Below are 20,977 nucleotides of genomic sequence, written 5' to 3' on the forward strand. Positions count from 1 at the left end.
ATTTTGGGAGATGAGAGATTAGAGATTTAGGAATGAGTGTGCACTTCGGGAACCTCGGAACGAATCTCATAGACGCTGGACTAATCAGGTGATGAGCATAGCGCACGCTAGGGTTTCATCTCAGACATTCAGAAAGGGGACTAAGGAATTGGGGGAAGAGGGGAGAGGGGAGGGCTGGACAGGAAGCATGATTGAGGATAATGACGAATCGAGCATTCTCCAGACATTGTTCGCCGGTGTCGAGCGCACCGGAGGCCGGATGTATGCATCTGATGACCGAAGGGGGAATTTGTTGACGCGGAAAACGTGGCACGGTCCATCGGCGGGGAAAACACGCCACCGTCTCGTCTGTATCACGTGACAGCCGGATGCAGATGGGACCGGAAGCAGATTTTGGGAGGGGTTTTTGGCGTGATCCCTGGACATCCGGAGCAAAAGGCCAGGGCCCCCTCAGGAATCAGGCTCGTCGTTTTCGCCCCCCTCTCGACGCACAGCGCCCGCACTTTGCTCCCGCCGAGTGTATCGCTGCCAACGACTGACTTTGTGGAATTATTTCGCTTTACTTTGCTGTGACTGGGAGAGCAATCGACCGACTCCCACAAGTAGACCCCAACACGACCCGTCCACCTGCAAGGACCCCTTTGGTTCCACCAAAATAGTACGCGCGCCCAACGCGACGACGGTGCGTCATATTCTCACTTGATTTTTTTCTATTATCTCCTTGCTGCTGTTCCCGGACCCCCTTTGAGCGTTGTTTGTCCGCGTTTTTTTCTCTCGACGACTATTACGTCTTGCCTTTCATCTCGCTTTGTTTTGACTGTCCCTGAGCTCGCTCTGTGCGATGGTTCCGTCTGGCCTCTACCGCTCTGCCCAAGGGGCTCCCATTGGGTCCACATGGCCCCCCACTTGTCGCTCGCAGACACAGCACGCCACCCCAGTGTTTGTCTTCAGACTTGCTCTTTTTCATGACCACGTTCCATCATTGGCCCATTTAGACTTCTGATTCGCCTCTTTCTGTTGGAGTAATACTGACATTAACATTTTCTTGTATTTTGCATACTGCGCTCAACTCGACGTAATCGTTCTTCGTCGTCCCTGCCAATCCGGAACTCTACGCACTCAAAATATTCGGTTCGGGTCTGGATCGTGCTTATCGCTGGGGATTTCACGACCGACGTGCCCACGGCCGATCCTATCCTTCCCTTGCTCTCATCAAACTTTGCGCTCGACGGCTATGCGCTCACTTGCTGCCACCTCTCCAAATACTTGGCTCTCCCAAACTGGTTCTGACCCTGTCGGACCCAATCACCCGTACCCCGGATCCTCATGGCACGTTCCGTTTATTCGGGTCTTCCACTTTTCTGGTGGATCCTGCCCCCGATCTCTCATGAACCATCCATACATTTCTATCCACATCCTTTGCATACTTAATCCCTGGCCCCATCCCCTGCTCACCACACCCTGGCACCTGCCACCCGCGCTTCCTCTGCAATGTCCAGTATCCGTGCCTTGCTCAACGTCCCATCCTCCTCGCATTCCGGTAACGACCACGATCTACCGTCGTTGACCTCACTCTCCACCGCTCTCCTCAACTACTCATCCAGTGCCGACTACCCCGCACGCTACTCGGACTCTTCTCCATCTTACTCTCCGCCTCATTCGCGCGAGTCTAACTCTCCTCCTATTGCCAGTCAAGCCTACTACAGCTCTTACTCATCTTCGAGCTCCTCTTATTTACCTACTCCCGCCTCGTCTGTTCGCAACCTTCCCTTGTCTTCATCGACGTCATCTGCGAACGGCTCCCCCTCCTACTCGGCCGATAACTCGTTTTCGTATCCATCTCCTCGCTCCGAGACCGCGACCATCGGGCCTTCCTATCTCGCTCAGGTTACCGATTCCTTGTCTTATCCATACTCGATGTCTCGTGTAGCTCCGATGATGTCTCAACCTCCCTCTCCGGCCCTGCCTGTCTCGGCCCCAATTCAGCAACAGACTCCACCCCAGCCTCAGCAAGCTTGGGGTTCAATGCCCCCTCCTCCTGCCCCTATGCAGGCCGATGACAAGGAGTTGGCCAAGGTGAGATCGTCCCGCTTCATTTGGGATCTGATCTGGACTCATCTATTTTTAGCATGATATTTCATCCGCTCCTGCTTCCCCCGGTAGCTCTGCGGCTGCACAAGCACCAGCTGCTCCTGCGACGGCAGCCCAAAAGGCCAAGAAGAAGCACGTCTGCCAAACGTGCTCCCGGCCATTCTCCACCAGTGGCCATCTCGCTAGGCACACTCGGTACGTATCCTTGACCAACAAACTCTATTTCCTACTCACGTGTCTTCCATTTCAGTGTGCATACCGGTGAGAGGAATCACAAGTGTCCTTTCCCAGGATGTGAAACTCGTTGCTCGAGGCAAGACAATTTGCAGCAACAGTGAGTCCTTTTCTTCATTTTCCCAGGCGCGGGAGGTCGATTGCGATCGACTTGGCATGACTAAGCGGCTCGTGCACTCATCCACGGGCGCGTATTGACTAGTTGATGAGCGGTCTTGATTGCCGTTGTTCCCATTGATTTCCCGTTTGGGTCTACTTGATGATGAGCGCTTGCTAACTATCTTGTCTAGTTATCGCATCCACCTGTCACCCAAGTCCCGGAGAACTTCCAACTCGGCGGCAACTCGTGCTGCAATTGCTCGCGCCATCGAGAGTGCAGTCCACGATGACATTACCAACTCGGGTGTTCATGCTTCTCACCCTCCAGCGCATCCTCACCCGTATCCGTCGTACCCGCCTCCTCATCCCCACTATGCGCCAACTGCTCCTCCCTATGGAGCCTACCCTCAGTACCCACCCAACGGTTCTGCAGTTCACCCCGGTCAACCACAGTTTGTCCCGGCGCCTGGTCAGCCTCATCCTATGCACTATCCTTATCCTCCTCCTATGGGTTATCCCTACCCTCCACCGGGCCCTGGTCAACTCCCCGTTCACCCACAAGGCCCGCCTCAGGCTCCTCCTCATATTGCGTCCCACAACGGACACCCTCCTCAGTATGCGGCATATACTCCTCAGCGACCTCCCGGTGGTGCTCCGGGATCCTACTCAGTCGGGTCAACAAACGCCCATGGGCGCTCCCGGCCAATCGGCCGCACCGAGCCGCGCGGCAAGCACCTCGGGAAGCAATAGCCCCGTGCAGCAATCGCCTCGCAATTCCCAGGCTGCTCCCCTTCCTGCCGCCAATGCTCTCGGCCTCCAAAACGGTGTCGCTCCTGCTCCCGCGTCTGTAAAGCCTGGCCAGTGGAACGTCGACCAGCACGGTCAGCCTCTTGGACCTGATGGGCGACCCCATTATGCGAACGGTGCTTATGCCTACCCCAGTCCCTATCCAAGCGAGGCTGGCGGCGGCCAGCCCTTGCCTAACACCATGCCTCCTTCCAACCAGCGATCCAGACCCGGTGCCGGTATGCCCAGCCCCCAGAGCCCCGGCCGTGCGATGAACGGCAATGCCTCGGGCCCGCCAACTCCCAGCGCCTATGCTCCTCAACAAGTGATTCAGCTCGAGCCGACAGCTCCTGGCCAACAGGGTGATGGCAGAAGCCCTCGCCCGACTTTACCGCCTATTGCCTACCGTAGCCCACAGGTGACGACCAACCAGTATCCTGGTGCACCCAACGTCCCGCAACAAGGCGGCCAGGTCCCAGTGAGCAACACCCGCGGTCGGGCGGCCTAGGCTTCTAAGCTGTTTCATCTTTTCTTCCCTCCATTTCTCTGGGTGCTCGGGTCTCGTTATTTTATGCAGAACACACTTGTTCTTCGCTGCTATTTCAATTCTTCTACTTCATTTTAACCTGTTGACAAGCTGCGCAGTGATGTATTTGTACTTCCCACCGGGTCTCTTTACTTTGGCTTTGGGGGCACGAACGCTCTTCTCATCCTCACATCTCATATCATCTCCATCCAGTCCCACCCCGTCTGTGTGTGTGTGCGTGTTTCCTATCTAGTTAAATCCTACCCCCATCCCATCCCGCTCCGCTCCGACGTGTTGTCTTTACCCCATCATACTGTTGCGCGCAAACGTCCCAAGTTTATTTAGTTGCTGTCTCTCTGTGTCTTCCGGCCGGCCTGTTGCTATTGAATCATCATCATCATCATCATGTGGTTGTTATTTGTTGCGTCCTCTTGCTCGCAGTTTCTACCTCTTTTTCTCAATCAAACATAGAGTTTTCCTCGACCTGTTCGTGTGAGCCAGGAAGTAACTATATTCAAGAAAATTTGTCGCGCATGTCAGTGACCAGATGAAGTTGAGCACTCGACCCTTGTCGGACAGTCTAGAATGTTTTGATAGATTGCAATCCTGGACCTTGCAGGTTGGACAAGGACATGTGTGACATGAGTACCAAAGCTGGTCATTGTGTTCGGAGGTTGACTAGGAGGTGGTCCGAATCATATGCCGCTCCCGGCGGTAGAACCCTGTATCCCGGCCAGTACTCACATTTACTTTTCAAACACAGAGAGATTGAGATTGCTGTGGTTAGAGGCACCTCCAACAATCCTTCCTTTTTTCTTTTCGAATCAGCTATCTTCCCATAGACAACATGTGCCATCATTTATTCGTACTGTACAGGCCGAAGTAACCCTAAAAGTTTTGGATAATACGAAACCCGTTGCGTAGGTTCCATCTCCCCCCCCCCCATGTATGCAATCTCGGTACAATGCTTTGTTTGGCTCGAAACCTAGAGGGCGTAGGCACACTGCGAAATGAAAAGTAGGAAGTTTGGCCACCAAGACGACGACAAACCTCTTCCTTCGTATTACACACATCTCCCGACCGTCCACCAGTTGGCAGAATCGCCTGCAAATAGACAAGTTGTAATTCATCCTCTTGCTATTCAATCCGGTGGCAGGATTTCAAACTACACACTCGTGTTGTCGGGTCTTCTGTGTCTGTTGTGCGTGTGTACGTTACTTGTATTTCAGATGAATGCGGTCCAAAGGTTTGAGCAGGTGAGTCCGGCCCTCATGGTTGTGGTGATATAGTTAGAATAGGCTCCATGCGAGGACCGGATTGTTCCTCTCAAGTTTTTTGCTTTCTACGTGCGTCACGGGAAAGAGCGATAGCCAAGACATTCCAAGGAATCCAATACAAATCGAGATGTTCTGATTAGAGCCGTTTGAAAAAGTAGGTTGATCCTCGGCACTCCGATACCATATATGCTGATGAGCGGGGGAGCCCAGTATATCCCATATAGAATCTATGAATTCATTCATTATGTGGCGAAAGAACAAGGAATCGTTGCCAGGTCTGGATTTCCATGGCATTTGGGCTCGACCGTCCTCCATCTCCAATGCTGATTGATAAATACCTCATCGATATTCTATAGGAACGCATACAGGAAATACCCGGCTGAAATTTCAGTACACACTTGCATTCAGTCAATTTAATTCGGGGGTTCACCCGACCAAGTTCGATGATCGTGATGTAATCTTGTATCTTGGCTGGTCGTATTCAATAACGGCGATTGGCGGATCTTTGCGTATTTTCAAGCGTGGATTGTGTTATCGTGCTAATTCTTACCAAAGGTGCAAACGCTTGTGATTATGCGGTATATGAATTCACGGCTCATAAAAATTTCCGAGATCGCTTGTATTTTGGGAGCGTAGATCTCAGTACGCGGGACAAGCTGTTCGTTCTCGGATCAAGGCGAGGGTGACAATGGAGCTGTTCTATTCTCCTCTCTACTCGGTTTGCGTCTCCCCTTGGGGAGACTTGCTGGCTAAGCTAGCCTATACATGCAGAACACTCGCTGTTTGAATTCGCGGCTTCACTTAACTGGGCAGATGTATACTTCTTGGGTCTCGCAAATCCGAGGATGCGTTGGGTATCAATGGCTCGCGAACAGTGGAGTCCATCCTAGCGATGGTTGGGGACTACAAACGAGTTTGAGAGACACAAACGTCTCGTCTATTGAGTAGATCTAGAGGTGGGGGACCCCGCGATGCGGATCTTTAGGGTGATTCTGTTGTATCTATTCAGACCTTGACCACGACTACCACATTACTACCATCCACAACCTCGCACCCAACCGCAACTTCGCAAACTCGCTTAGGCATCTTAACCTCGGAACACACGAAGCGTTGTAAATCTGTTCTTCGTAACTGAAGGTCTTTTGATTAATACCAGGCTTGATCACCCTGCACACCCCCGGTGTTCTCAACCAACGCCTTCTTTCTTGATTGTGATTTCGGCGAGATGCATCGGACAACGATCTCTGCAACTCTTTGATTTGGACTCTGGGGAGCGCATTTGCATGCTGGAAATGACTTTGCCGATCAATGGTTAATCTGGGTTGATTATATTGAGTGAGTAGGGTCGCGCTATGCAAGCCTTTTTTTGGCAGTTGGTTCCAAGAGGTCTGTGGTGCAGTGGGGCCGGTACAAGCTGTTGTAGGCTATCAATAAGTTGTCTTTGATGCGGGGTGTGTGGGGGGATACTAACTGAAATTAAAACATGTTAACTGCCTCCGCGGGTCTAGTCAAAATTGGATAGAACGTGATAGCCTGCCCCTTTCCCGGCCCGAGGTTTTATCGAAAATACGTTTTATTTGGTCGAAATGTCAAGGTACACGAGTTTTATACTAATGCCGGCCAGGACCTGTGCGGAAGAACCGGGATTTTCTCCGAGTCCTAGGCCTAGCCTAATCAACTTGGTGTTTGACTACCAGTACTTCGAGGAGAGTTAGACCCCACAATGCGATGAGAATACACGAGGAGCAAGTCCTATTCACCAGTCAAGGTCTTCATTACCTTGCAGTTGATCGTGTGGGGTGATTGTGTCCTTCTGATTGGATTTACCTTCGTGGCATACTTGGCTGTATTTAGACCACAGCAATCAAAACTTCTGTTCGTATGAAGACAGGCAGGGTATTGGTGGGGTTTTTCGGCCTGAGGTGCACTACCGCCCGGCCGAACCGGTCTGATTAGCTTTCGGGGGACACGGTGAACTTTATCATGTGCCAGCTCGGACTCCCGTGCCTTGCCAGCGGCATACGGCTTAAATTAATAAGAGACCAGTTTGAACGGAAAATTCGGAACTGTGCGGATACCAAATAACGTGTGTTTGGAAACTCCTGGATGACAAACATATGCTAAACTCATTCCTTGGAATTGTACCACATGCATCATCCATCTTTCTCCACTTTCTAAGTGAGTAGTAGCCGAGTTCTCACGAAACAAATGTGAAAGAATAGCCTGCGCATATGTCTATGGGTCTGTCTTACTCCATCGGGTCATGGAACGGCCCAAGCTCACTTGGCAACTCAAACTCTGGCGTTCAAGTAGCGCGCACCGATCAGGTCAGGCTGATTTCTTAGAACGGCCGAGGATACGAAGGCGTTTACATCTTGTCCATGAAGTAAGACTGCCTGCGGAATGTTTCGCGCAAGGTATGGTTTCCGCGGCCCGAAGGCGTTGCAAACGTTTTTCAGCCAGACAGGAAATACAAGGATTTTCGCTATCAAATGAGGATGGAATGCATGCCTAGATTGCGATTTGGTTTGGACGCGCGTATCTATCAAAGGGGCTTGGTGACAAAAGGCGTAGTGAGCATGGAAAGCTTACTGTCCACCTCATGGCCAACTCTCGTTGACTTTAATCGGTTTGGTACGAGGACAGCAATCATGCAGTACATGCATAACACGTGTATAAGATTACAAGCTGTAAAGAATGAATTTGTCTGGCTCTCACGTAAACATCGGCTGTCACTAAATCACATCCGAGTTTGATAAAAATGTCGGTTTACATGTGCGAGATATTAATATGCATGTTTGAAGGGATCAATACCGTACAAAGATATCACACTGTATGCCTAGTCAAAGAAGGCGCTTCGTTCTCAAGTCGCTACTAATAAGCCTATGGCTGGTGAAGCACCCAGCTCGAGCTTGTTGCTGGCCTTTTCTTCAGCGCGGAGTTATTTATACGAAGCCTCACTCACAATCTATTTCCCCATGAGATGTATGCGCATTGTTGGGACGTAGTTCTAGAAGTTCCATATAAAAAGCACTATACTGAGCCTCTGAAAGAACTTCACTGTCCAACAGGTAGTTGTAAACCTCCTCGGCTATATTTTGCTGACCAGTCTTGAGTGCACATCGAAAGGCTGAAAGGGCATGAGATTGAGCGGCGATTTATTCCCCGCATCTCTTTCAAGTTGCACAAGGTCACAGCGAACTCGAACCTGGTATTCGAGGTTCGTACGCTCGGATCCATGGACAAAGAGAGGGCTTCCTTGAAGAGTTCTCTCGCCATGTTTCGAGACCTGAGATTCTCTTCGGGTGAGCCTTGATTTTTTGGGTGACCAAGGATGGCGTTGGCGGTTTCTCGGATAATCATGTACTCATAATCGGTGAATCTTCCCTCCCTACACAGTGCCAATGCTGAGCCGTATTGCATGGTCGCTTCGTCAAAGTTGCCAAACCCAACTGCAGTTCGCGCCAAGCCTCGTTTACACGCTACTATCAAATCACCATTGGCTACACCCCTAACAGCCTCGAAATGAGCTTGGGCGGCTTGAAACTGCTGCTGATCAATTAGAATCCATCCGATTTGTATTTGAATAGTGTGTGCATCATCTCTGTGGCCATGGCAGTGATATCCAAGGGCCGCAGCAACCAAGGTAGTACGGGCTTCGTTCGGGTTACCTCCCTGAGCTTCCTCCCTTTCATCTCAAGGAAGAGTGCTATAGCACAGTGAGATTTGACTAGTGGAGGCTTCAACGCAAGGTACTCACCCTCTTCTGTAGTTGACAATCCGAAACAAGACGATAATGAGCGCACGGCATTCAATAACTAACTGACTGTGGTTCGCATACCATCGCCAATTACACTTGGGCGTGTTTCGTCAGGTAATTGGGAGTCGAACATTGGACCACCAAACTGATGTGAGTGCTCCAATAGGATAGCTATCCGTGATTAAAGTCAGAACAAGCGATCAGGATTGTTATTTGGAACAACCTTCACGCAATCTCTGCTCCACCTCATCAGCCCTCGGGCGATGCACCGGGTTGATGTTCCAGCATTCGCGCATAATAGGCCACGTTGTCGATCGAAGCTGTACTAAGTTCTCCGGAGGCGTGTCATGCGAAGGTATGTCACTTAGTTCAAGAGGACACTGTGATTCCGTATGCAGCTAATTATTCTCGCTAGCGTCCCCGGCATCCCTGGGTTCGAATAGGGGTGAAATCCGGTCAATCTGGAGTTGCCTTGGTTAGCAAGTTCACCTCTTAGACTGATTTTTTATGCACCATGTAAAGGTCCATGCTAGTGCCCATATATCCGCCGGTAGATCTCGCGGAGATCGATCGTTCTGGTTTTCTGAGAAAAACTCGGGCCCCATGTAGCATAGAGTTCCTGCGTTTTGAGTACCGGAGCTTGGGAGACGAGATCCTGCAGCATCAAAGGGTATTTTAGAGTCCGATCGGAAAGCTGAACTTGATAATTCGACTTTAGAAATATGTTTCCCTAAAATGATTCGTTCAGCATGCAGGCATAGGCGTCTTAGGTTAGGACATAGGCCGACCGGTTTTAGATCGCCATGTGCGATCCTATGAGAATGGAGATAGGTGATTGCCGACATTATCTGTAGCATCTATATAGACACTTAATTAGTTATCCGATCTAGTATTCATTCTCGGTTGTGTTTTTGAACCAACCACGATATGCGATCAGCTGGCCTTGGAGATTGGCCGATGATACTAACATGGGCCGGTAAAGCTACTTCAGAAACGTATACCGAGATAAGTCGATAGAGGGGTCCGTACCCTGTCTAACTCCCAAGCTCGCACCAAGGGGCCACTAGCGAGGGGAATATGGTCTCGCGGACCTGTTCCATGTAGCCAAGAAGTGGCAATACGTTGAAATGCTCTAAATTATGCCATATGTTAGCCTCGTTTGCTAAATTCTAGTAAGAATATATCTTAGTCGTTCAGTTAATATAGCCAGACATATTACCTTTTTCTTCTTAGTCTATTCTCAGGCAACATGTTTTCACCCCCCTTATGGCCTTGATGGCAACCTGGCAATGTGCAAAGATTAATCTGTCAATAACAATCCTATTCAGCAGGCTTACAACCTGCGTCTGCCCTTGGCCAGATAGGTCCATATTCTTAGCTACTCCAGAATGAATCGGACCTCAAATCTTCGGTTAAAACCCCTCTAGAAGGAGGTTGCCGTTTGGAAAGCCAGGTATTATCGAAACCTCGAAAAGCGCTTACTTATGGATATTCGAGAACGAGCCGTCGGTATTGACCGAGTACTGTTCGATAGTGACTCGGCCCGTCAAGTTGTATTCTTGCATTCTTAAGAATGTCATGACGACTTGAGTTTAGCTGACTGTGCGACAGTAAGCGCAGAATTACAGCCAAGGTCAGTTTCTTAATATTTCTTGTAACTGAAGGTTGATTTGAAAAGCATTAGTATCCATTTAGCCAACGGCGCATGGACATATAGAACATTATATTGACTCAATGTTAGGTCTTGTAGCTCTTTTGACTTCGGATTGGTAAGGGTTGTGATGGTGCTGGGTAGCACCAATGTAGGCGCTTGCTCTGGCACCGCACGGAAGCAAATCTATTCGTTGATCGATCTCATCCACCCGTCTCCTGAATTCTTGTAAAATCAAAGCATGAGGTGGGGCGAGATATGCTGTGGTGGAATAGCATTTTATTAATATGTTAGTTCTGCAGCTCCAAGCTCTCAGTGTCAAGCGTGCGAGGCTCTATCAAGGAGTTGTTGGCCGATGCCAACGGCGAGAAGAAGCGCAACTTTGTGAGACCATCGAGCTCCAGATTGGTCTCAAGAACTACGACCCTCAGCGTGACAAGCGTTTCTCTGGAACTGTCAAGTGCGTGGTTACTGCTATTATTGATTGAAAAAAAAAATTAAATTCACCAACCGGCCCTTTGCTTCAGGCTCCCCAACGTCCCTCGCCCTCGCATGTCCATCTGCATTCTTGCCGATGCTGCCGACATCGATCGCGCTAAGCAAATTGAGCGTGGTTACTGCTATTATTGATTGAAAAAAAAAATTAAATTCACCAACCGGCCCTTTGCTTCAGGCTCCCCAACGTCCCTCGCCCTCGCATGTCCATCTGCATTCTTGCCGATGCTGCCGACATCGATCGCGCTAAGCAAATTGAACTCGAATACATGTCTGTCGATGACTTGAAAAAGTAAGCGAAACTGGTTTTTTTCTACAGCAGGTTTATTCATGAATGCGTCGTTACTCAAGGCTCAACAAGAACAAGAAGCTTGTCAAGAAACTCGCTAAGAAGTACGATGCTTTCCTTGCTTCTGAAGCCCTCATCCGTCAGATCCCCGTCTGCTCGGCCCCGGTCTCTCCAAGGGTACGTTTTTCATATTATCCCCCTCTTGTACCCAATCCTAACTCCGAGTTACACACAGCTGGCAAGTTCCCTACCCCCATTTCCCACTCTGAGGACCTCAGCGACAAGCTCACTGAGGTTCGCAGCACCATCAAGTTCCAGCTCAAGAAGGTTCTGTGCCTTGGTGTCGCTGTCGGCCACGTGCAAATGACTGAGGATCAGGTCCTTGGAAACGTCATGCTTAGTGCGTTCAATTCCCCTCGATTCGTGTTTTTGGTTTAATAACGGGTTTGTCCATAGGTATTAACTTCCTTGTCTCCCTCTTGAAGAAGAACTGGCAAAACGTCAAGTCTCTCCATGTCAAGACTACGATGGGCAAGCCCGTCCGTCTGTTCTAATCACTTTTTTATGTTTCCACCTCCATATTTTGACGCTGCGCTCGTACGAATCGCATGGAGGGGTCTGGATTCGACAGGCACCATATAATGCATTATAAGCCTCGCACGCTTTCACCAACGCGCTACTCCTCTCAAGGGTAGTTGTGATTGGGAGCTGATGTATGGTTGCTCTTGTTCGGGTTTGGCCTTTCTTGGGATTTGGTGGTCATCTTCTTGCTTGCGTTGTGCGTTTCCATTTGTCTCCTTGGTCTATGGCGGTGAATATATAATGTGATCTTGAAAATCCTTTTTTCGTGTATTGAAGGAAGGGCATCGAGTCTATATACAAGGCAAGATGTACGACATCAAGGTGGGACCACATGTATTTTTATCCACAAGTCATCCAAACTTGTATTCATACGACTTTATGTTTCAATCAAGATAGCATACAGCAGAGCCATCACCGATACCATAAACAAGAAAAAAGATCCCAATAAAGCGCTGGCATAAATATCTTGAATACCCTGCCACAGGTAGCCATGCTTTCACATCTTTATGCGTGCGCGTGCTCCCAGCTTCCTTCTGACCCAGATTCCGAACCTTCCTTCTCAGAATCGGAGTCTGTTCGGGACAAGCGAAGGTGCAACTGTTGGCCAGCTGTCTCCCCAGAATGCGCGGAGAGCTCAGACCAAGGGGAAGTAGGTCGCTCAGATCGAGCGACTTCCACAAAAGGCGATTGAGCACGTGCTTGCACATCTACGAATGCATCAGTCACGTTAGGCGGGGACTGCGGGAGGACAAATGGCGAAAACGGTGCTGTGGCAGGAACGATAGGAGGGGATAGCATTGCCGGAGGGGAAAGCTGGTAGTCCTCAAACGGATCCGAAGAGGAATGGGCGTCGAAGGAAATCTCGGAAAGAGCGTGCATGTCCGAAAACGGGGAACGGGGAGAAGCGGGAGCCGGGCGAGGGGAAGTTGTCGGTGTACTACGGGTAGCAGGAGGTGTAGGCATAATGGACTGCAAATGCGCAATTTGGGAGGTAGGGAATCCTATGTAAGTTTCCTCGTGTGTTACCGAATTCAGGTGCGTTCACTTACCGGGAGTTCCTCTTGCCTCACGGTTATCTCTGCTTGCTGCCGGGGTGCCGAGGATACCTGCTGTTTTACAAGTACGTCAATTCTGAGTCCAAGTTGAGTCTAAAATACCTCATGTGTCGATTACCGACCTTATCAAAGGTTGCCAAAGGGAATGTATCTCCAATTACAGCCATTTCCACATCCTGCAAGTAAACACGAGGTGTGAGCGAGCTGGCAACAGTGTGAATAGGTTGAGCTTACCGAACTATTTCGCTGGAATGGTGGGCCTCTGCGACGCAAAGATGCCGATGACGAGACCTCTCGCATCTCGGTACCCGTAGACAGCCCGGCGTCACCGGCATCATGGCTTGCGCGGCGCTTCTCGCTGAACGAATCGACCGAAGTTGACTTCCCACGACGAGGCGAGGCAAGGTGAGGCTCTACAGGTTGACGATGTCGCTGGTTCCTCTGTTCATGTAGATCCTCCATAAACTCATGGAGCCTGTGAGAAAGATAGGGATCGTAGACGAACTGAAGCGTCATAAATTCAATGAACATCATTTATGATCGAAGTCCAATAGCCTTTACCTGCTTGAATGCGAACCCGGCCCCTACAGCGATGATAACTCCTCCGACTATAAGTGCTGGCGACGGCATTGTGGGCAGCGAGTCGGTTGCCGAGAGCCACGAGAGATGTGGTTCGCTGAAGAATAGCAATCCCGGTCACAGGCTCATTTACATATGTTAGGTCAGGTGACAACTGAGTGGGGCGTTTATGTGGCTGTGATGCGCCCGCCGGGATCGGCAGCTTTGGAACTCCCACCCCTGCGCTCACGATCGGCGCTCGGCGCAAGCAATATCCCGGAATTCCGAAGACCATGTAAAATATTGGTGCATGTACCGTTCACTTCTTGGTTATGTATATTGTTCTTTATCCTGTGGCGAATAAAAAGAAATCCCAGTGCTCAGGTTCAGTTAGAGGAGAACTCTCCATCTCTCATATGATTCCCGCATAGCCGAGTGATAAAATCGAACAGTGAAGCAAAGTTTACCTGTGGCCCATGTGCATGAAGCAGGAAATGTAGATAATCATTAGCTCGTGTGATTTATGTTATGGTCCATAGTAATGCGGCGAGCACCTATAAATCTCCTGTTATCCTATGCATAGATACGGCCAATGGTGCGATCGATAAACGTGACAAGCGAAGTCAGGAGAGAAGAAGCCAAGCTGGATTGAATAAAAGGCTTCTACAGGTAGCTCTCCTGGGTGATGACTTATGTATACACCTGGCACTTAGGGTCTCGTGAGCTATATGCGATAGCAAGAAATTTGAGACCATGCAAGAATCCTTTTGAACGCTGGACAATACTCAAAGTTCACACCTTAGCCCCAACTTCTTCGCGAGATTGAGAAAAGACATATAATTTTGCATAATCAACGAAAAAAGCAGGGTATATATAGGCTGTGGTCTGCTGTGGTGTGAGAAGATCCTCAAAATGAATAACGACATAAGAGACTGAGATGACTAGGTATTAGGTACCATGGCACTTACATATTTTATTGAGATATAATTATAAATAGATAATAGTCATATTTAACCTATACTACGGTCTGGTATTTTTGTATTATGTTATATATGCGACAAAACTCAAGGATGGTGGGCGGGTGCTGAAAATGTGAGGACAGATTGAATCCTCTCATTCAGTACGCCACCCGAAGCAGTGGTGTGGGATGGTGTCTGAACGAGTCACGTGACCGCGACCTCTCCCCTTGGTCGACTATCGCATGTAATGTCTCCGCACGCTGCGGCTCGCACGTGCACGAATTGACTTGAAATTTTGCCACCCCCCCCCCGTTCGTAAAAAATAGGGAAACTTTGAATGATCCCATCCAATTAGCCGAAATTGTTACACCAGAGATCAGGTTTGTCATCTAGAGGCTGACCAACCCGCTGCAGGTATTCACCAAGCCAGGCACAACTCTTACTCACTTCCTCGGAGCGGTGATTATGGAAATGATATAAGATGTTGCCAAGTTCTCCTACTGCCCTTCGTCATGGTATTCTGTTTGAATGAATGAATGAATGAATAATACGCATTCGCTCCTGAGCGCTCAGCAAAAGCCGTTTTAGCCGAGGATCTGACGTTCTTCTCGACTGGCCTAAGTTATCAACTACTACCCCATTTCATGGAAATCTAGGATTGTTGCTTCATTAAATGAAATACCGGAAGGCCCGCCTCACTCAGTGCGGTGGTTTTCGCGAGGTCATTCCTGTACGGCTGCTACTTATGCATATATATGTACAGGGGAGCTAATCGTGTCAAATTCCTCGACTGGATCCGAACTATTCTTGTATCTAAAGTAATATCATGAACTCTAACTAAATTAGTAAACTGATTGGCAAGAAGTCGCGCAAATCTATTATACCCCCGCTCTCTATTTGAATTCCGGGCCTTACTTTGACTTTCCTGTGTGGTATTTTCCGTGTGTCTTTACGGAAATGGGAATTTGAACTCGCGTAAAGCGCCGTTTGCAACTGTATCGCAATCCCGTGAGGCCGTTGACTTGGTGTTCAATTTGAGCACCTCTATCTTGGTTCAAGAGAGCTCCTGAAAGCAAAGGGAAGGAAAGAGACATGCGATGAAAGCCTGTGTGTGATATTAATAGGCAGTTTTTCTGACAAAAATCCAGTACTACTTTATGCAGGATTGTTTAGGGGTTCCAAGATCTGAACTTAGGTGCCCCTTATATTGAGGTTAACATGAGGTATACTCCTTACCGCGAATTCTGGGCAGGCCATGTGAGGAGTCAGACCGGAAGGATATGTCTTACTTATAGCTCAGGGCAACAACATTAGTGCAGCGTATGAATCTAGCGAATATCTATTTACCAGATGAAGAACTTGGGGGTCGTCGAGCTACGGAGTTACGGTGTACAACTCGGAACGGTAGGTAGTTTTTTTCACTATTTACTGTCTGGAGTAATTAAACGATAGCCAGCAGCTTCTTAACAATAGGCTACTGTAAATGAAGCTTACGGGTCCGGGGTTTGGTGAATCAGACCTGGACTCGTATACAGAATGTGTGCTCGATAATTATACAACAGCTGAGAAAGGACGATAAAGCTACGAATATTTTACATTTCATTTTTTCTAGTACGGTAATAAGCTTGAAACCCAGTTGGGAGGGTAAATGCTTGGAACGGTACATGAAATGATAGCCGGGTGCCATGATCACGGATAACCCTACTCATATAACATGTGAAACTTGAGTTCCCAATCAAGCTTAGAGCGCCATACCCGATGCCTTTCACATTCTTAGTACGGAAACGAAAAGAGTATTGAGTCTATGACGGGTTAAGTCCGTAACTAATTTTCGGACTAGGGCAGAAACCAGAGGTAGATGCGAGCGTCCTAGCGGCGGTCTAGACTTTAATTAAGGTCGTTTTGAAAGAAGTGAAAGGAGCAACGAAGACCATAACTGAAAGGAAAGCTTGTGTTTACCGCTGCTGTTGCTGCGCCAACTTTCGGGACTGAGGAGAATCATAACCCTTCGCCCACAGAACTTCCTGCGCCTCGATGGTGCCCGATGCCTTTCATATTATTAGTACGGAAACGAAAAGAGAATTGAGTCTATGACAGGTTAAGTCCGTAACTAATTTTCGTATTAGGGCAGAAACCAGAGGTAGATGCGAGCGTCCTGGTGGCAGTCTAGACTTTAATTAAGGTCATTTGAATGAAGTGAAAGGAGCAGCGAAGAATCATAACCACTTCGTCCACAGAACTTTCTGCGCCTTGATGCTGTTGATATTAACGAGTGAAAACCCTTCCCCAAAGTAGGAGTATGGCGTGCACTAGCATGTCTTGGTTTCTGATTTGCCAATGCGGTCCGGTCTCAAAGTATTTTACCTATGATACTTGCTGTACATACTTGTTACCGGCGTCCTGCCCTCATGATCAGGTGAGCGAAATCAGTTGTGTGAGAGGCAAAAGTCCAACTTATGAGTTCAGGATGCCAATACATAAAACCTGCAAGCCCAACGCTTTCACAGAACATTATCCTCACTTTATCCCAATGCCTAGTGTATCAGACATATGTACATTGATTACGTCGACCAAGGGCACTTCACGGTTCTTTGCTGAAGTCGGCACCTATGCCCATAGCCTTTTGGCGATGCCTATGTACAACCAGGTCGGGTTAGTCAACCAACTCTATTCACTCAAGAGTGCGACTGACCCACTGGCGCTATACTTCAGACACAGACAGTCAGTACTATTGATATCATCCGCCCTAGTACTTGTTTGGGGCATTCTGCGGATTTTCAGCGCCTATTATCCTGTGAATAACCAAAGTAAAGTAGTAGTAGAGATACCTAGAGTTTGTAATACACTTACGGAGGGTTTCTAACTTTCATTGACTTGTACTTGCAGTATCGTGGCTACCAGCAATCCAGGGGTCGGGCATGGTCCATAGTCCAAAAGGACCCGATGAGAATGGCTTGCGCCCTACAGTACGTGGGACTTCTCTACGGGAGGCCCGAAAACTCTGGAGCGCTCTGGAGTGCTCCAGTTTTGGGAACCTCCTCGTTAGGATCCAACGGGTCCGGATTGCTCGGCGAGCACTTGGGAGCACTCCACGAGTACTTCCGAACGTCATACCAGACGCTCCGGAGTGCTCGCCGACAACAGCGAGTCCTGGAGTGCTCCCGAGATTTTCGGGGCGCCGTAGAGCTCACCAGGGTTTAAATCGTTCAGCAAATATGGATAGTTAAGCTACATGACCGTACTCCAAAGCAAGCTTGAGTAGTATTTTTTGCCTTTTGTTCAGGTTCACTTCGAGGAGAGGATAGTTGAGAATATATCTAATGTTATGTATAGTAGGGTTATGAACAGGTCCAAGGGACGGGTCTTCATTCTACAATCAAGCTTGAATATACCCATGTGATGCATAGGATTTGAGGGCGACTCCAGTTCTTCAGGCTTTTGTAACAGCAGAAATTGGGGAAATAGTTTAGGTAGAGTGTGGAACTGGGCCGAAAGGAGTAGATTGATTGGTGACCTGTAATTTATATGTTTCTCAGAACTGCCACGTTTTCCAAACGCATAGCTTCTAACGACACATACATAAATCAATACGCGAGACGCAGACTTCAGCTGCGGGAGATTGTGAAGGCCCGGATTCGCGGGAATTTAGTCATACTTCAATGTAGTTTGAGTAAATCGGAGATTCTAGACACATCATCGAGCCACACGAACCAAAGACCAAGTCAGAATTTCCGAATTTGAAGTCGGAACGTTGAATATTGGACTACAGAAGAAAAACTGGCCACGATCCGCCAATGTTGAGTCATTGCGTGTTTGACATCTATCATGAATATATCTCCCATTTAGACATCCCTCAATCGTGTTCGGGCATCTATGACCTTGATTACGAATTCTAATCAAACCTCTTTGACGCTTTCCGCGCGCATAACCATTCACATTTCAGGCATCGTAATTCATACTGACTACACGCGGCTGTGATACCTAACGTTGAAGCGCTGGAAGCTAACGCGGACCTTATAAAACTAGAGTTGTAGCGAGTAAATCCCCATCTTCTCAAAGCACTGAAACCGGCTTACATTAATGGCGTCTACAATCCCTACTGTCGCGAAAGCCTGGAGATACCCTCCAACCGACTCATCTTTATGGGACAGCTATCATAGCCTTGAGCTTCGCGATATTGAAGTTCCTCTACCTGGCCAAGGCGAAATTCTAGTTAAGATTCATGCAGTTTCGCTGAACCGTCAGTGAGTATCATGTTTCGATTGATATAATCAATGCGACAACTAACCGATCCTATAGGGTAATTAGCTTGAGCACTTTTCGTCTTGACATGTGAGCCGGCTAACGTGTATCTAGGATATATGGGCCAGTCAAGGGCATAGCATTGGAGGACCTCTTACGATGGGACCTGATGGCAAAGGTCTCATCCCGACCTCGGACGGGGCTGGAGAAGTAGTTGCAGTCGGAGAAGGCGTTAACAAATGGGTTGTTGGAGACCGGGTTCGTTCACTCTTCAACGAACTCTGGGCCACTGGACAGATGCAGGTTAGTTGAGCACGCTATCCTTTTAGAATTTGAGCTTATTGGGCGCTCTGAAAGAGAGAGTACTGGCGCGCACTGCCAGGATCCGGCACGCAGGGTTGTTTGACTCAGTATCGGTAAGCGATCTGGCTTCTGTCAACAAGGCAAGTCTATTGAGCTTAATTGATGCAGAATATTCCCAGCCGACTTTGTGCTACGCGTGCCCGAGCATCTTTCCTTTGAGGAAGCAGCTACAATCCCATGTGCAGGAATAACAGCTTTCAATGCGTTGTTCGAGTCCGCTAATACCACGCAAGACTCTACTGTACTTGTTCTGGGCAGTGGAGGTGTTTCAGTGTACGCTGCCCAATTTGCCAAAGCTGTAGGTGCAAAAGTGATTGCCACTACCTCGTCGAAGGACAAGATACAAAAGTATAAAGATCTCGGTGTTGATCATGTGATCAACTATCGAGACACACCCGGCTGGGCGCAGGAGGTTAAAAGACTAACTGGTGGGAAAGGTGTCGATCAGGTTCTTGAGATTGGTAAGTAAATAAAATCCATATCAAATGTAAACCTCACGCCCACATCTTAATAGGAGGTAAGGGGACGCTCATGGAGGCGATTAAGTCCATCAAGTGGAAGGGTACGGTCCATATTATTAATGGACCCCACGAGGCTCCTGAATATTCCATGCTCGAGCTTGCCTTTGCTATTATTGGATCTGAAGCCAGGGTAAGCATCATGTCAGTTTTGATTCACCAAGTAATGCTTAGTTCCATCCGTGCCCAGCTAAATGGTATCGCGACGGGTGGAAAAGACATTGCGGAGCGACTTGATTCCTTCATCTCGAGACACAAGATCAAGCCCCTTGTTGATCCTAGAATTTTCGAATGGACAGAAGCGAAAGACGCCTTTCAGTATCTTGACAAAGGGTCTCACTTTGGAAAAGTGGTGATCAAGGTTGATTGAAAGTTGTGTTTACGCATATAGAATGTAGAACGTGTTCTGTCAGTTCCCCTATCCCCTCTCGACGCTACCGGCGGAGCCCCCTGAATCTATGTCTTCTTGAAGATGGTTTCTAATTAGAAGTCTTGGAGCCTGTGTAGTTTAGCCCAACGCGACAAAATGCATGAGTACAAATGGGTTATTTCGTTGGTGGTCAATATTAGCCAGCGCCATGAAAACACGAAGACTAAACAGCCAGCTTGAAATCGCAGGTAATCGTATGTCTTACTGCTGACCGTCCCTCTTGAGGCGTTCAGAGTTTCCCGCGTACCAACGTGAAAAAACGAATGAATAGTAGATCTCAGGCAACAAGTGCCTGAGAAACTCCCACAAAAGCCAGTCTTATTCTACTAGCCGTTTGAATGAGTTTAGGAATGACAGTCGGAACATTATGACTTCGAAGAGATTTGGTCGGGAATAAATTAGCGACGCATGTTGGTTCATCTAGATCTAGCGGAATACTACTTCATTACAAGACAGGCTATTGTTGTATCCTACATTCTCTTCCTTTACAAATATTCTCGGTAGTCGATCGAATTGGTAAGCTGTAAGATGGCTTCATTGATTAGGAACCATGTAGGCTCGTGTCGGGCATCATTTATACCATTGTGACTGACATGTCGAGTGGATCAGCTTCTTGACTAGTGGAGAACGTAACATAACCGAAATTGGCCGATGGGCGACGAATGAGACGCGTAGGTCTATACCTGATATACACGAGTTTCATAGTCCCAAATTCTCGACCCAAATCGATTGATCTAATGTGACGTAATGGCCAAGTTGCTCACCCTTGAGGGATTATGACCTGACAATACGCGTTGTCGGCTTTGAACTCGACGTGAACTCGCACAACGTTCTAAAGATCATACTTGGATATTCAAGAGGGCTAGAACTGACATTCAAGGGATATATGCGTGCAATAGCAGTACATAAGTGATAATAAATAGAGCAGGCGGCGCTTGCTATCATTCAAAAGCTCACTTTCTGCTACGTTCAGCCTTCAAGTCTCGTGTTAAATGGACACCAGAGGAATCCAACGTCACGTGAATAATGCTCCATTGAAGTTCAGACTCTATAAATTCCATG

At 48.4% G+C, this 20,977-nt stretch overlaps 6 protein-coding genes across 6 annotated transcripts; 4 read left to right on the forward strand and 2 right to left on the reverse strand.

Annotated features, from left to right (window-relative positions):
- Positions 1-1,491: 1,491 nt before the first annotated feature.
- Positions 1,492-3,718, forward strand: RhiXN_04565 (C2H2 zinc finger; the record flags this gene model as incomplete). The annotated part of the gene is made up of 5 exons (XM_043324382.1): positions 1,492-2,076; positions 2,129-2,286; positions 2,342-2,425; positions 2,616-3,038; positions 3,061-3,718. 5 exons carry the CDS (start codon positions 1,492-1,494, stop codon positions 3,716-3,718), a joined length of 1,908 nt encoding a protein of 635 aa, XP_043176801.1.
- A 4,178-nt stretch (positions 3,719-7,896) lies between these two features.
- Positions 7,897-9,069, reverse strand: RhiXN_04566 (uncharacterized protein; the record flags this gene model as incomplete). Its single annotated transcript, XM_043324383.1, has 6 exons — positions 7,897-7,931; positions 7,979-8,123; positions 8,209-8,708; positions 8,774-8,779; positions 8,855-8,944; positions 8,997-9,069. The coding sequence occupies 6 exons, from the start codon at positions 9,067-9,069 to the stop codon at positions 7,897-7,899; spliced, it is 849 nt and encodes a 282-aa protein (XP_043176802.1).
- Positions 9,070-10,711: 1,642 nt separating this feature from the next.
- Positions 10,712-11,054, forward strand: RhiXN_04567 (ribosomal protein L1p/L10e family; the record flags this gene model as incomplete). Its single annotated transcript, XM_043324384.1, has 2 exons — positions 10,712-10,884; positions 10,952-11,054. 2 exons carry the CDS (start codon positions 10,712-10,714, stop codon positions 11,052-11,054), a joined length of 276 nt encoding a protein of 91 aa, XP_043176803.1.
- Positions 11,055-11,122: 68 nt separating this feature from the next.
- Positions 11,123-11,762, forward strand: RhiXN_04568 (ribosomal protein L1p/L10e family; the record flags this gene model as incomplete). The annotated part of the gene is made up of 4 exons (XM_043324385.1): positions 11,123-11,211; positions 11,271-11,385; positions 11,434-11,608; positions 11,665-11,762. The coding sequence occupies 4 exons, from the start codon at positions 11,123-11,125 to the stop codon at positions 11,760-11,762; spliced, it is 477 nt and encodes a 158-aa protein (XP_043176804.1).
- A 532-nt stretch (positions 11,763-12,294) lies between these two features.
- Positions 12,295-13,475, reverse strand: RhiXN_04569 (uncharacterized protein; the record flags this gene model as incomplete). Its single annotated transcript, XM_043324386.1, has 5 exons — positions 12,295-12,759; positions 12,840-12,899; positions 12,968-13,021; positions 13,080-13,349; positions 13,407-13,475. The coding sequence occupies 5 exons, from the start codon at positions 13,473-13,475 to the stop codon at positions 12,295-12,297; spliced, it is 918 nt and encodes a 305-aa protein (XP_043176805.1).
- Positions 13,476-18,442: 4,967 nt separating this feature from the next.
- On the forward strand, positions 18,443-19,855 carry RhiXN_04570 (Zinc-binding dehydrogenase; the record flags this gene model as incomplete). Its single annotated transcript, XM_043324387.1, has 7 exons — positions 18,443-18,606; positions 18,662-18,694; positions 18,745-18,907; positions 18,962-19,020; positions 19,076-19,428; positions 19,482-19,618; positions 19,676-19,855. 7 exons carry the CDS (start codon positions 18,443-18,445, stop codon positions 19,853-19,855), a joined length of 1,089 nt encoding a protein of 362 aa, XP_043176806.1.
- Between the last annotated feature and the right edge of the window lie 1,122 nt (positions 19,856-20,977).

This window comes from Rhizoctonia solani, chromosome 1 (genome assembly GCF_016906535.1).
Source record: "Rhizoctonia solani chromosome 1, complete sequence".
Taxonomy (NCBI): domain Eukaryota; kingdom Fungi; phylum Basidiomycota; class Agaricomycetes; order Cantharellales; family Ceratobasidiaceae; genus Rhizoctonia; species Rhizoctonia solani.